General features: G+C 44.2%; 1 protein-coding gene across 1 annotated transcript in view; it reads left to right on the top strand.

Annotated features, from left to right (window-relative positions):
• Positions 1-1,488: 1,488 nt before the first annotated feature.
• The window catches only part of camk2a (calcium/calmodulin-dependent protein kinase II alpha), a 64,919-nt gene continuing 51,635 nt past the window's right edge, over positions 1,489-14,772 (top strand). The window contains exon 1 of the mRNA XM_071364732.1: positions 1,489-1,657. Coding sequence (XP_071220833.1) covers positions 1,504-1,657 — 154 coding nt within the window. The 5' untranslated portion in view covers positions 1,489-1,503. The remainder of the gene's footprint in view (positions 1,658-14,772) is intronic.

Genomic DNA, 14,772 nt, shown 5'->3' with positions numbered 1-14,772 from the left:
AAAATTGTCAAAGACTCCAGCCACCCTAGTCATAGACTGTTCTCTCTGCTACCGCACGGCAAGCAGTACCGGAGCGCCATGTCTAGGTCCAAGAGGCTAAACAGCTTCTACGCCCAAGCCATAAGACTCTTGAACACCTAATCAAATGGCTACCCAGACTATTTGTATTTCCCCCCCCTCTTTTACACTGCTGCTACTCTCTGTTGTTATCATCTATGCATAGTCACTTTAATAACTCTACCCACATATACATATTACCTCAGCTAACCGGTGCCCCCGCAGATTGACTCTGTACCGGTACACCTCTTTATATAGTCTCGCTATTGTTATTTTACTGCTGCTCTTACTTGTTATTTTTTATTTCTTATTCTTATCCATATATATATATATTTTTAACTGCATTGTCGGTTAGGGGCTCGTAAGTAAGCATTACCTGTTGTATTCGGCGCATGTACTAATAACATTTGATTTGATTTGATTTAGTGTTCCATTATTAAAGTGACCAGTGAACAGGCCATGGCTCGAGTGGTTGTTGTCCTTGATGATCTTTTTGCACTTCCTGTGACATCGGGTGCTGTAGGTGTCCTGGACGGCAGGCAGTTTGCCCCTGGTGATGCGTTGGGTATACCCGCACCACCCTCTGGAGAGCCCTGCGATTGCTCCCGGTGCAGCTGACGTACCAGGTGGTGATACAGCCCGGCAGAATGCTCTCAATTGTGCATCTGTAAAAGTTTGTGAGGGTCTTAGGGGCCAAGGCGCTGTTGCGCCTTCTTCACCAAACTGTCTGTGTGGGCGGACCATTTCAGATCGTCAGTGATGCGTATGCCTGCATGGCAATGTTCTCAATCACAAAGCCGAGTAAACTAATCTCGGAAAACCCAGAACAAAAATATTGCGTAATTGCATCAGATGCTTGATTAAACTCTGGGGGGGAGACGGGTTAGAAAATAATATTTTCTATCTAGACTAACACCATCTATACTAACCAGACTAGTGAAGTCTTCACCCCTCTGAACGTAATCTCTCAGCCAGTTTCAGGCAAGTCTATGGGCCAAAAATCACCTTCTAAAGATGCAAGCACCTGTCCAGCGACCAAAAAATCTGCGTACCTGAACAAACTCCTCGTTAGTCAAGGCTTCCCACAGTCTGTCGACAGACGCTACTGCCTTTTATGTGACGTGCATTTGTTCACAAGAGACTCGTGACCAATCTATCAGAGATCAGGAGTTGTTCTTTAAATATGTTTTACTGTACTACTCAGAAGTGTTTCATGCATAATTGCAAAACACCAGATCAGATTTCAATCACAGTATTTTACACATTTTCCTAAAAGATGCTCACTGTGCTATTGTTAGGGAATGGATTTAAGCTATTTATTTTTCAAAATAGACTGTCAACACTTGGTCAACACTTAGCTTGCAGTTTCATTTTGACCATGAAATGAATGATGCATTAACCATTTTAGTGCAAAAACATTACATTAAATTCTTATTGGAAATCAAAATGAATATTTACTATAACTATGCAGTTCAATATGCATTTTTGTCTCCTGCGCTTCCCAGGGGAGCTTTTTCAGTGGTGCGGCGGTGCCTGAAGGTCCTCTCAGGCCAAGAGTATGCTGCTAAGATCATCAACACCAAGAAGCTATCTGCCAGGGGTAAGTGACTCGCCTATCCCCCAACACCCCGCTTTAAATATGTTTTAACAGTCCATATGGTGGAGACAGTAGAGGTAGAATCCATAGAACAAGCCTCCCCATTCAAGTGAATTATGACATAATGGGAGGATTCTATTTATTTGGTGCAGACAGTAGGGTTTCTGTTCAGAAAGATTGTTATTGTGTTGTCTTTTGTGAATCCCTCGGTACTCCTCCAAATGTTTCTTTAAGTAGAGCAGTGATATTTCTTCCTCAGTGTTGTCAGAACCCTTTGATGGTACTGACCGACCTGTAAAATGCTGCTGGCTCACAGTTTTGAAATGAAGGTTTGAACTGACTGGATATCTGACTGTTGTTGGTCACAGTTTGATTGGCACATTCATTTTTCAGTTCCCCCCTCTTGTCATAAAGACTTATGATGATCTGCTAATTGAATTATAATCTTAACATTATATAAGGGGATGTAAACCAAGGTTTTTGATTAGATCCTTTGCTTGACAGCAGGTTTGGAGTAAAATACTTCTCCAGAGACATCAAACTGCAAGAGCCGTTACTGGTTCATTGAAATGAGACAAACAAGACGTCTTGTAGTAGCAGTGAGTCTGATTGAATAATAGTCAGTGGAGCTGAGGCGCCTTAATGTTTAATGAAAGGCTGACATACCAAGGCATTTTGAGGGACCACACACCAGCCAAAAGGTTTCCTCTCTTTTCACTTTTTGAAAATCAGATTTTCTGGTTCTGTTGAGAGATTAAAGACCTACTGTCTGGAGTGTGGGAGGAAGCAGAATGCCCTAAAAGTACAGTAGCAACTCACACCTCCTACACAATGTTCATGTGATATACTGTTCATCAACGTACGTATGTACTGTATCTACGTATGTACTGTATCTCTCTATATCTTGTGACACTTAAAAAAACAAACACATGCATTGCACACACGCACACATTCATTCAAGTCAAAGGAATCCATCCTAGCTCAATCAAGACATATCATGTCTCCTTGAGATACACTGAATTGCTGTTAAGCAGTTGACGTCTGTCTGATGTCTGTCTGTGTGATGTGTGATGTCTGTCTGACATCATTGCATTCATTCTGCGTCATGCTGGCTGAGCTGAATTGGCCTTCAGGGGCAGCAGCAGAAACACGTTGACGTGAGCGGAAGTAGCCTAGTGGTTAAGAGTGTTGGACCAGCAACCAAAAGGTCACTGGTTTGAATCCCTGAGCCTACTAGGTAAAAAGTCTGTTGATGTGCCATTGAGCAAGGCACTTAACCCTAATTACTCCTGTAAATTGCTCTCGATAAGAGTGTCTAGTAACATGATGATGTCTCTGCTACAGAGAGACTATCTAAGACGGAGGAAGGACAGGAACTATATTTTACGCAAATTACAAATGTACAGTGCCTTCGGAAAGTATTCAGACCCCTTGACATTTTCCACATTTTGTTACATTACAGCCTTATTCTAAATTGTTTTAATTTTTTATTACCCCATAATGACAAAGCAAAAACAAGTTTTTAGAAATGTTTGCATGTGTATTACAAGTAATAAATATAAATACCTTATTTACATAAGTATTCATACACTTTGCTATGAGACTCAAAATTGAGCTCAGTTGCATCCAGTTTCCATTGATCATCCTTGAGATGTTTCTAAAACTTGATTGGAGTCCACCTGTGGTAAATTAAATTGATTGGACATGATTTGGAAAGACACACACCTGTCTATATAAGATCCCACAGTTGACAGTGCATGTCAGAGCAAAAACCAAGCCATGCGCTCGTAGGAATTGTCCGTAGAGCTCCGAGACAGGATTGTGTCGAGGCACAGATCTGGGTAATTTACCAAAAAATGTCTGCAGCATTGAAGGTCCCCAGGAACACAGTTGCCTCCATAATTCTTAAATGGAAGAAGTGTGGAACCACCAAGACTCTTACTAGAGCTGGCCGCCAGGCCAAACTAAGCAATCGGTGGAGAAGGGCCTTGGTCAGGGAGGTGACCAAGAACCCGATGGTCACTCTGACAGAGCTCTAGAGTTTTCTCTCTGCAGCACTCCACCAATCAAACCTTTATGGTAGAGTGGCCAGGCAGAAGCTACTCCTCAGTAAATTAGACTGTGAAAGAGTGGAAGCCTTGGTCAACACTTAGCTTGCATTTTCATTTTGACCATGAAATGAATGATGCATTAATCATTTTAGGTGCAAAAACATAAAATTCAAGTAAAAGGCACATGACAGTCTGCTTGGAGTTTGCCAAAATACACCTAAAGACTCTCAGACCGTGTGAAACAAGATTCTCTGGACTGATGAAACCAATATTGAACTATTTGGCCTGAATGCCAAGCGTCAAGTCTGGAGGAAATCTGGCACCATCCCTACAGTGAAGCATGGTGGTGGCAGCATCATGCTGTTGGGATGTTTTTCAGTGGCAGGGACTGGGACACTAGTCAGGATCGAGGGAAAGATGAACGGAGCCAAGTACAGAGAGATCCTTGATGAAAACCTCCTCCAGAGCGGTCAGGACCTCAGACTGGGGCGAAGGTTCACCTTCCAACAGGACAACGACCCTAAGCACACAGCCAAGACAACACAGGAGTGGTTTCGGGACAAGTCTCTGAATATCCTTGTGTGGCCCAGCCAGTGCCCGGACTTGAACCAGATCGAACATCTCTGGAGAGACCTTGAAATAGCGGTGCAGTGACGCTCCCCATCCAACATGACAGAGCTTAAGAGGATCTGCGGAGAGGAATGAGAGGAACTCCCCAAATACAGGTTTGCTAAGCTTGTAGCGTCATACCCAAGAAGACTCAAGACTGTAATTCCTGCAAAAGGTGCTTTAACAAAGTACTGAGTAAATGTGATATTTCAGTTTTTATTTAGTATAAATTAGCAAACATTTCTAAAAACTTGTTTTTGCTTTGTCATTATGGGGTATTGTGATGTCATTATGGGGTATTGTGTGTAGATTGATGAGGGAAAAAAACTATTTATGTGGAATGTGGAAAAGTCAGGGGTCTGAATACTTTCCAAATGCACTGTACCTAATCTAACTGCCACCTATAGTCTTTTGACTTGGAGTGCCAGGATTAGGGTTTCTAATCCTAGTTACATCATTAGCATTAGCATTACTGAGGGAAATCCATGCAGTGATAGACCTACTGTATATTATCAAGCTCCATACAGTGGGCCTTAGCTGCTAGGCTGTGTGGTGGCATATTTCTGCTTTAACAAATGAGGAGAGTTACAAACTACACACCAGTCAGAGTTATACTTAAACTACATCTTTAATAATAATAAGCTTTGCAATAGCATTTGACTTTCAACAATTCACTATTTCTAATGAACCGTTGAGAAGTACCAACAGAAAAGTACAAAGATCTTTTATAGCCAAGATACACCCCTCTCAACTTACATGACGAATCACAGATCTTAGGAACAGTTCACAAAGAAAGACTTTTACTTGAGAAAGATATCTATAAACCATAGCAGACAGTTACTGCTGTGTCAACAGTTTTCATTGTAAAGACCAGTGTCTGGCCCCCTCACTCCAAAAGGGAACCGTCTCTCCCTGGTACGGCATAGAACAAAACCATTAGCTTAAGTTATCTGGAATGCTCTTTAGGTTTTATCACCCAAAGACATTGTAAATCTCCTCTGTCCGTGTTATCTCATAGAAGCCCATCCTCAGTGGAACACACACACAATACTCTATTCTGTCGAATGTAACAACTATTATAATGTAATACAAGCATTATAACATAATCTTACAAGCATTATAACATAATCTTGCAATTTTCCACAACAGCTGCCTAATCAATTCAAAGGCAGTGTTGGGTCAAATACATTTGTGATCTGGGTCAATAATATAACTTTTACCAACACGTTACAGAGTGTGTAGGCGGTGGAGTGCAGGGAATGTGACTCCTGATCTAACTAACAACATGTATCACGGAGCTGTATCACGGAGCTGTATCACAGAGCTGTATCACGGAGCTGTATCACGGAGCTGTATCACGGAGCTGTATCACGGAGCTGTATCACGGAGCTGTATCACGGAGCTGTATCACGGAGCTGTATCACGGAGCTGTATCACGGAGCTGTATCACGGAGCTGTATCACGGAGCTGTATCACAGAGCTGTATCACAGAGCTGTATCACAGAGCTGTATCACAGAGTAGTGCACCAGAGAAAGAGACAAAAGATAAGCAGAGCATCAAATATTTCCTCTCCTCCTCCCTTAGAACTTTTTGAGGATCTGGGGACCCATGTCAAATCTTTTCAGTCTCCTGAGGGGGAAAAGGTGTTGTCATGTCCTCTTCACAACTGTCTTGGTGTGTTTGGACCATGATAGTTCATTGGTGATGTGGACACCAAGGAACTTGAAACTCTTGACCCACTCCACTACAGCCCTGTTGCTGTTAATGGAGGTGTGTTCGGCCCTCCTTTTCCTGTAGTCCACGATAATCTCTTTTGTCTTGCTCACGTTGAGGAAGAGGTTGTTGTCCTAGCACCACACTGCCAGGTCTCTGACCTCCTCCCTATAGGCTGTCTCATCGTTGTCGGTGATCAAGCCTACCACCTTTGTGTCGTCAGCAAACTTAATGATGGTCCTGGAGTCGTGGGTAAACAGGGAGTACAGGAGGGGACTAAGCACACACCCCTGAGGGGGTCCCCGTGTTGAGGATCAGAGTGGCAGATGTGTTGTTGCCTACCCTTGGACTTGTTACGGATAAAAGTTAGTGCGTGATGACGTAGTGCACACAAAATGTACTATTTCGCTTAAGATTTCATTTACCTAATAAAATCTAAAGTTCATAATGTTTCCATCGCATTTTCAACTCAAGAGAGAGTTTTGTCACAAAATCTGTTCCGTTAAATAAGAACTGTGCCTACTCTGGTTTTGGCACGCGTTCTCTAGCCAACAGCTCACCAACAGCTCACATTGCAGGTTGGTTTGTCTATAGGATGGGATTATTATGGGTAAGAGTGAGAACATTTTTATTTGTCAAATGGTATTCAAGCATCGATCACAAGAATAAGACCCTCCATATTTATTGGAAAGGAGCACCAAGATCACCTTGCACTTTCACCACCTTGTGAAGTTCCTCATAACTTATTTAATCTGTAGCCTAATAAACTGCATGGTTTCCTGAGTCGTAGTGAGAGGACCACACACCATATCATCGAGTGACTCGCAATTTACTTCAATATGATGGTTATTATATCAATATTTGTGCATAAAGGCGTTTCCACCACCATTTCCTGCATAATTAATTTTACTGACACAAAAAGATCCCACCATGTCGAATGAACCAATTATGTCGCCATTTATAAAACTGTATCGATACTACCTGTTTCCATCAAAACTGTCATGATTTTCTTTTTATGCGGTATGACTTTACTCGCAAAAAACTGGATGGAAACGTGGTTACTGTAATAGATTTCCATTAAAATGGTTAAAAAAAGCTTTTTATTGTAACGATCGTCTGTTGAAGAAGGTGTGGACCAAAGCGCAGCATGGTAAGTGTTCATGCTTACTTTATTAAAACTGAACACTGAGACAAAATAACAAAAATAGAACAACGCGAAACAGTCCTGTCTGGTGCAGACACAAAACAACTACCCACAAAAACCATGTGGGAAAAAGCTACCTAAGTATGGTTCTCAATCAGAGACAACGATAGACAGCTGCCTCTGATTGAGAACCACACCCGGCCAAACAACAAAGAAATACAAAACATAGAAAATTAACATAGAATGCCCACCCAAATCACACCCTGACCAAACCAAAATAGAGACATAAAAAGCTCTCTACATTTTTCCCCAAAACACTCTGCTAGGACTGTCTGGGAGTGGTCTGAGTGGGGAGGGGAAAACTGAAAACTAGCTGTTATTGGCAGAGAGGTTTGGAACTCTCTTTGTTATTGGTCTATTAACCAATTTTGGAGGTTGGTTCGGTTTTGGTTTGATTATGGAAAAATTATCGTTTTCGATTTCGGTTTAGATATTTTTTTTTACATTAAATGCATTATGAAATAATGACATACAAATTATTTTTGAGCTTTCCTCTGTCAGAGGTCCACATTGGGTAGACATCAATAGAAAAATAGGAAATTACTATGAAATAATAAAACATTTTATTAATTCGTTTTTATTTTATGACATTATTATTTTTCATTCCATAAAGTAATCATCTCATCTCTACTCAGCCAGTAGCAGCCAGTCAAACAACCATAATGTTATCTCTGTGCTCCAATACTGTATCGCTTTAGTCATCCTATTTAGCCAGCCTGCCTGAGTATGCTGCAGAGCTGTCTGACAAAAATTATTTGACTAGTTCTTCAAACCCACTAGTTATTGTGTTGTCTACATTCCTCTCTCATTTGGTCTATGCTCTATGTGTGTATCCAGCCTAATGTAACAGTTGTTAAAGTCAATGAATGTATATACTTTATGAAGGTAATAATACCGTTTCTAAACCCAGAGGAGCAACATCGCGGGAACACTTGAGAAACACACCAACAGACCAGGCTGGGGTTTGGGGTTTGAGAAGTGATGAATTCTTCCTTATTTCTTAATTTTCTTGAAATCTAAAAACGCAACCTAGACCAATGTCTTAAGGAGTTGAACATGTTATTACTCCAACCTCGTGAAAGTGACAAACTGACGTTTGAATTTTACGTTGAAAACAACTTCAATGAGTGCTTTTGATTTGATTTTAAATGCGTATTTCGGTGCAAGACGACCGTGAGACCCGCTGACGGTTTTCTGCCCAGAAGTTTAGCCAACTTTGCCATGACATTGCCTACAAGCATGATCAGTGATTTCTATTGGAGAAGCAGTTTCTGGCTACATTCCAAACACGTAAAAGACACACTCTCTCCCCACAGCCCTCAAATTAAGTGGACACTTCTACGATGTATCATGGCGTATGACGAGTTGACACTTGTAGGGCAAGGGGCGAGGGAAGAATTAGTTAATTTTAAAAGGACCACCCTTGTGTGATGTCAGGGAAAGTTGTATGCCCTATCTAACGTTTCCAAAAGCTAACCAAACAAAAACATTATTACCTTCACATAATTACTTTTTGCATGGTAGACTTTACTGAGAAAGACTGTGATGACTCAAACTTTTGGATGCATTAATATTAATGAAGTAACAATTCCCGCCTTTTGTTCAGTCTGTTGTGATACAGCCCATGTAACAGCCAGCGGAGCTGCTGAAGGAAAGGCTCCTGGGCCAACTGACGGCTCAGGGAAAAACAACATCAACGCTAACATATTGGCTTAAAATGGGTGTACTGTACTGCACTCTTAGAAAAAATGGTGCTATCTTGAACCTAAAAGGGTTCTTCGTCTGTCCCCATTAGAAGAACCCTTTGAAGAACCCTTTTTGGTTCCAGATAGAACCCTTTTGGTTCGTAGAACCCTTTTTGGTTCCATGTAGAAATTGTCCCACAGAGGGGTTCTACATGCAACCCAAAATAATTCTACCTGGAACCAAAAAGGGTTTTCCTATGGGGCCAGCTGAAGAACCCCTTTGGAACCATTTTTTCAAAGAGTGTAATATGACCCTTTCCCACCTGGACAAAAGGAACACCTACATACGAATAATATACTTTGACTACAGCTCAGCGTTCAACACCATAGTGCTCTCCAAATTCATCACTAAGCTAAGAACCCTGGGATTAAACACCTCCCTCTGCAATTGTATACTGGACTTTCTGACGGGCTGTCCCAAGGTGGTGAGGGTAGACAACAACACAGGGGCCCCTCAGGGGTGTGTGCTTAGCCCCCTCCTGTACTCCTTCTTCACCCACGACTGCACAGTAGCACACAACTCCACCACCATCATTAATGTTGTTGACAACACGACGGTGGTAGGCTTGATCACCGACAACGATGAGACAGCCTATAGGGAGGAGTTCAGAGACCTGGCAGTGTGGTGCCAGGACAACAACCTCTTCCTCAACTTCAGCAAGACAAAGGAGCTGATCATGGACTACAGGAAACGGAGGGCCGAGCACGCCCCATTCACATCGATGGGGCTGTAGTGGAGACTCTCGAGAGCTTTAAGTTCCTCTGTGTCCACATCACTAAGGGCCTAGCAAGATCCAAACACACCAACACAGTCGTGAAGAGGGCACGACAACGCCTCTTCCCCGTCAGAAGGCTGAAAAGATTTGGCATTAGCCATCAGATCCTCAAAAAGTTCCACAGCTGTACCATTGAGAGCATCTTGACTGGTTGTATCACCACTTCTTATGGCAACTGCTCGGCTTCCGACTGCAAGGCGCTACAGAGGGTAGTGCGTACGGCCCAGTACATCAATGGGGCCCGAGCTCCCATCCATCCAGGACCTCTATACCAGGCGGTGTCAGAGGAAGGCCCTAAAAATTGTCAAAGACTCCAGCCACCCAAGTCACAGTCTGTTCTCTCTGCTACCGTATGGCAAGCTGTACCGGAGCGCCAAGTCTGGGACTAAAAGGCTCCTGAACAGCTTCTACCCCAAAGCCATAAGACTGCTGAATAGTTAATTAAATGGCTGTCTGGACTCCCCCCACCCCCTACCTACATGTACATAGCACTTCAATCAATCACCTAACCAAACCTACATGTACATATTACCTCAATCACCCCAACTACCTCATACCCCAGTACACTGACTCAGTACCGGTACTCCTTGTATATAACCTGTATATAACCTGTATATAGCCTCTATATAGCCTGTGTATAGCCTGTATATAGCCTGTATATAGCCTCTATATAGCCTGTATATAGCCTGTGTATAGCCTGTGTATAGCCTGTATATAGCCTGTATATAGCCTGTATATAGCCTGTATATAGCCTGTATATAGCCTCGCTAATGTTATTTTATTTTGTTATTTTATTGTTACTATTTTAGTTTTATCCATTTGTTAAATTTCATACTTTTTAACTGCATTGTTGGTTAAGGGCTTGTAAGTAAGCATTTCACGGTAAGGTCTACACCTGTTGTATTCGGCGCATGTGACAAATAACAATGTTTTTGATTTGATTTGACATGTTAAATGGTCTTTGAAATTTCCAGGGCAATTTACCGGAGTTATAGCTATTACCATTCTAACTCAATTATGCCTAAACTGCTCCTTTTCCAGATAAGCCCTATGTCATTTCAGGACATTATATACATACTGCCAATTCTTGTTTGATATTTACAATGCCATTTGGTGAATTTCTATACATATTGCTGTTGTGTATCGTATTGCAGTATCACCATTTCACAACCGTTGTATTGAGAACTACACTACATATCTAGGTAGGGAGGAGGAAGGGGAGGGTAGGGAGGAGGAAGGGGAGGGTAGGGAGGAGGAAGGGGAGGGTAGGGTGGAGGAAGGGGAGGGTAGGGAGGAGGGAGGGGAGGGAGGAGGAAGGGGAGGGAGGAGGAAGGGGAGGGAGGAGGAAGGGGAGGGGAGTGTAGGGAGGAGGGAGGGTGGGGAGGAGGGAGGGGAGGGTAGGGTAGGGAGGAGGAAGGGGAGGGTAGGGAGGAGGAAGGGGAGGGTAGGGAGGAGGAAGGGGAGGGTAGGGAGGAGGAAGGGGAGGGTAGGGAGGAGGAAGGGGAGAGTAGGGAGGAGGGAGGGTAGGGAGGAGGAAGGGGAGGGTAGGGAGGAGGAAGGGGAGGGAGGGAGGGTAGGGAGGAGGAATGGGAGGGTAGGGAGGAGGAAGGGGAGGGTAGGGAGGAGGAAGGGTGTGGAGGAGGAAGGGGAGGGGAGGGAGGAGGAAGGGGAGGGTAGGAATGGGAGGGGTAGGTAGAGAGGGGAGGGGTAGGTAGGAGAGGAGGTTAGGGGAGGGTAGGGAGGAGGAAGGGGAGGGTAGGGAGGGGAGGGGTAGGTAGGGAGGAGAAAAGGGGGGAGGGAGGGGAGGGGTAGGTAGGGAGGAGGAAGGCGAGGGTGGGGAGGGGTGGCAGACTCAGCACCTGCGGACTCTTCCTATCATGCTTCGCCATGTTGTGGCCACAGCTCCATACTGAATGGCTTGCTAGGGGTCTGGTAGAGAGGTGTGTTGTGGTCAGGCCTCCATACTGAATGGCTGGCTGGGGGTCTGGTAGAGAGGTGTGTTGTGGTCAGGCCTCCATACTGAATGGCTGGATAGGGGTCTGGTAGAGAGGTGTGTTGTGGTCAGGCCTCCATACTGAATGGCTGGCTAGGGGTCTGGTAGAGAGGTGTGTTGTGGTCAGGCCTCCATACTGAATGGCTGGATAGGGGTCTGGTAGAGAGGTGTGTTGTGGTCAGGCCTCCATACTGAATGGCTGGCTGGGGGTCTGGTAGAGAGGTGTGTTGTGGTCAGGCCTCCATACTGAATGGCTGGCTGGGGGTCTGGTAGAGAGGTGTGTTGTGGTCAGGCCTCCATACTGAATGGCTGGCTAGGGGTCTGGTAGAGAGGTGTGTTGTGGTCAGGCCTCCATACTGAATGGCTGGCTGGGGGTCTGGTAGAGAGGTGTGTTGTGGTCAGGCCTCCATACTGAATGGCTGGCTAGGGGTCTGGTAGAGAGGTGTGTTGTGGTCAGGCCTCCATACTGAATGGCTGGCTGGGGGTCTGGTAGAGAGGTGTGTTGTGGTCAGGCCTCCATACTGAATGGCTGGCTAGGGGTCTGGTAGAGAGGTGTGTTGTGGTCAGGCCTCCATACTGAATGGCTGGCTGGGGGTCTGGTAGAGAGGTGTGTTGTGGTCAGGCCTCCATACTGAATGGCTGGCTGGGGGTCTGGTAGAGAAGTGTGTTGTGGTCAGGCCTCCATACTGAATGGCTGGCTGGGGGTCTGGTAGAGAGGTGTGTTGTGGTCAGGCCTCCATACTGAATGGCTGGCTGGGGGTCTGGTAGAGAGGTGTTTTGTCAGCTGGCATGCTGCGTTCTGAGAGGAGGCAGGTTGTTTGGTGTTCTGTGTGTGTTCCTGTGTAAGGGTGAGAGAGTGTGTAGAGGGGAACCACAAACAGACAGCTCCCTGTTGGCCTATGACTGACTGACAGACTACTCCTCAGTGAGCCCAGAAACCCCTGCTGCTTCCTGCCTGTTTATCCCATTCTCTATTCCTTTGTTGTTTACTTTCGTTTCAGTGAGTGCCTATTTGTATTCATGTGGCATGTGCTTCTAGGAGAGTACATACTGTGTTTTGTGGAGCACAGTGCTAATGATGTTGTCGTGGCTATCGTGGCTATAGCATGCAGGGGAGCACACATTGTATGTTGTTTGCATGTGATTTTGATGTCCCTTAAATTACAGGTGTGTGTGTGTGTGTGTGTGTGTGTGTGTGTGTGTGTGTGTGTGTGTGTGTGTGTGTGTGTGTGTGTGTGTGTGTGTGTGTGTGTGTGTGTGTGTGTGTGTGTGTGTGTGTGTGTGTGTGTGTGTGTGTGTGTGTGTGTGTGTGTGTGTGTGTGTGAGTGCACGTTAGATAGAACCCTGGGAGGAATCAGTGATATCATTAAAAACCCTCAACCAGCTGCCTGCTTGGCCCTCTGCCAGGGGACTCTGCTGACACCATAACATTATTTATTGTAAATAAATATATGCCCTAGCAATGCACCCTCCCTACTTCTACACTAGAGGAGCTGAATGATCATTCAGACTGCATTCTCCTTTTCTCACCATGTTGTAGCCTGTTCCATTATTTCCTGTGGGGTTGGTTGTTAGAGATGGTCTGACTTCAAGTAATTCATGGCGTTAATAGTTCCTCATGCGTAAAATCATAGTCAATGTCACAATAATACAAAGAGGAGTTGGTGTGCCTCTGTAAATGACTATGGCAGACATTTCTCCTGGAGATCACAGACATGCAGCTGCTTTGGTCCAAAAGGATTTGTTAGGATTTTACATTTACTCCCACGAAGCCTGCTACTCTACTTGCTCTGTAGAGACTCATTCTACATGAAGCCTGCTACTCTACTTGCTCTGTAGAGACTCATTCTACATGAAGCCTGCTACTCTACTTGCTCTGTAGAGACTCATTCTACATGAAGCCTGCTACTCTACTTGCTCTGTAGAGACTCATTCTACATGAAGCCTGCCTCTCTACTTGGTCTGTAGAGACTCATTCTACATGAAGCCTGCTACTCTACTTGTTCTGTAGAGACTCATTCTACATGAAGCCTGCTACTCTACTTGCTCTGTAGAGACTCATTCTACATGAGGCCTGCTACTCTACTTGCTCTGTAGAGACTCATTCTACATGAAGCCTGCCTCTCTACTTGGTCTGTAGAGACTCATTCTACATGAAGCCTGCCTCTCTACTTGCTCTGTAGAGACTCATTCTACATGAAGCCTGCTACTCTACTTGCTCTGTAGAGACCGACTGGCTGTCGGGTTGGGGACCCTCAGACGTACGGCTCAGGTGTAATGGTGAGCAGAACAGATTGCATGGAGCAGGGAAAGACATCTGGCGGAGTAGCAGTGGAGGTTTATTAGCATTCTGATAATGTACAGCTGGACCAGGAGGAGTAGGGCAGATCATTTAACCCCAATCAGCTGTGACTGAGCTGTTATTTAGATTAAAAGGGCTTCACACCAGAACGTGTTGGCCTACTGGTGCTGGGAAAATCACTCAAGGTATTAAACTATCCAACAGTGGATTGATTGATTGTCTGTCTACATTGAGACAAACTACGTAGGTCGTCTTCCAGGGTCAGGCCCATGTTCGTCTAGCTGCAGGTTATTGTGCATGCAGCAGGAGTGTAAAATAAGACCAGCAATTGTCATGGTATCTGTGTCAATGTGTTAATCTACAGTATACTGTCAGTGTCAATGTGTTAATCTACAGTATACTGTCAGAGTCAATGTGTTAATCTACAGTATACTGTCAGTGTCAATGTGTTAATCTACAGTATACTGTCAGAGTCAATGTGTTAATCTACAGTATACTGTACATGTCAATGTGTTAATCTACAGTATACTGTCAGTGTCAATGTGTTAATCTACAGTATACTGTCTGTGTCAGTGTGTTAATCTACAGTATACTGTACATGTCAATGTGTTAATCTACAGTATACTGTACATGTCAATGTGTTAATCTACAGTATACTGTACATGTCAATGTGTTAATCTACAGTATACTGTACATGTCAATGTGTTAATCTACAGTATACTGT

This window comes from Salvelinus alpinus, chromosome 24, assembly GCF_045679555.1.
Source record: "Salvelinus alpinus chromosome 24, SLU_Salpinus.1, whole genome shotgun sequence".
NCBI classification, from domain to species: domain Eukaryota; kingdom Metazoa; phylum Chordata; class Actinopteri; order Salmoniformes; family Salmonidae; genus Salvelinus; species Salvelinus alpinus.
Note: the sequence above shows the minus strand (reverse complement) of the source record. Positions and strands in the feature narration are given on the sequence as shown.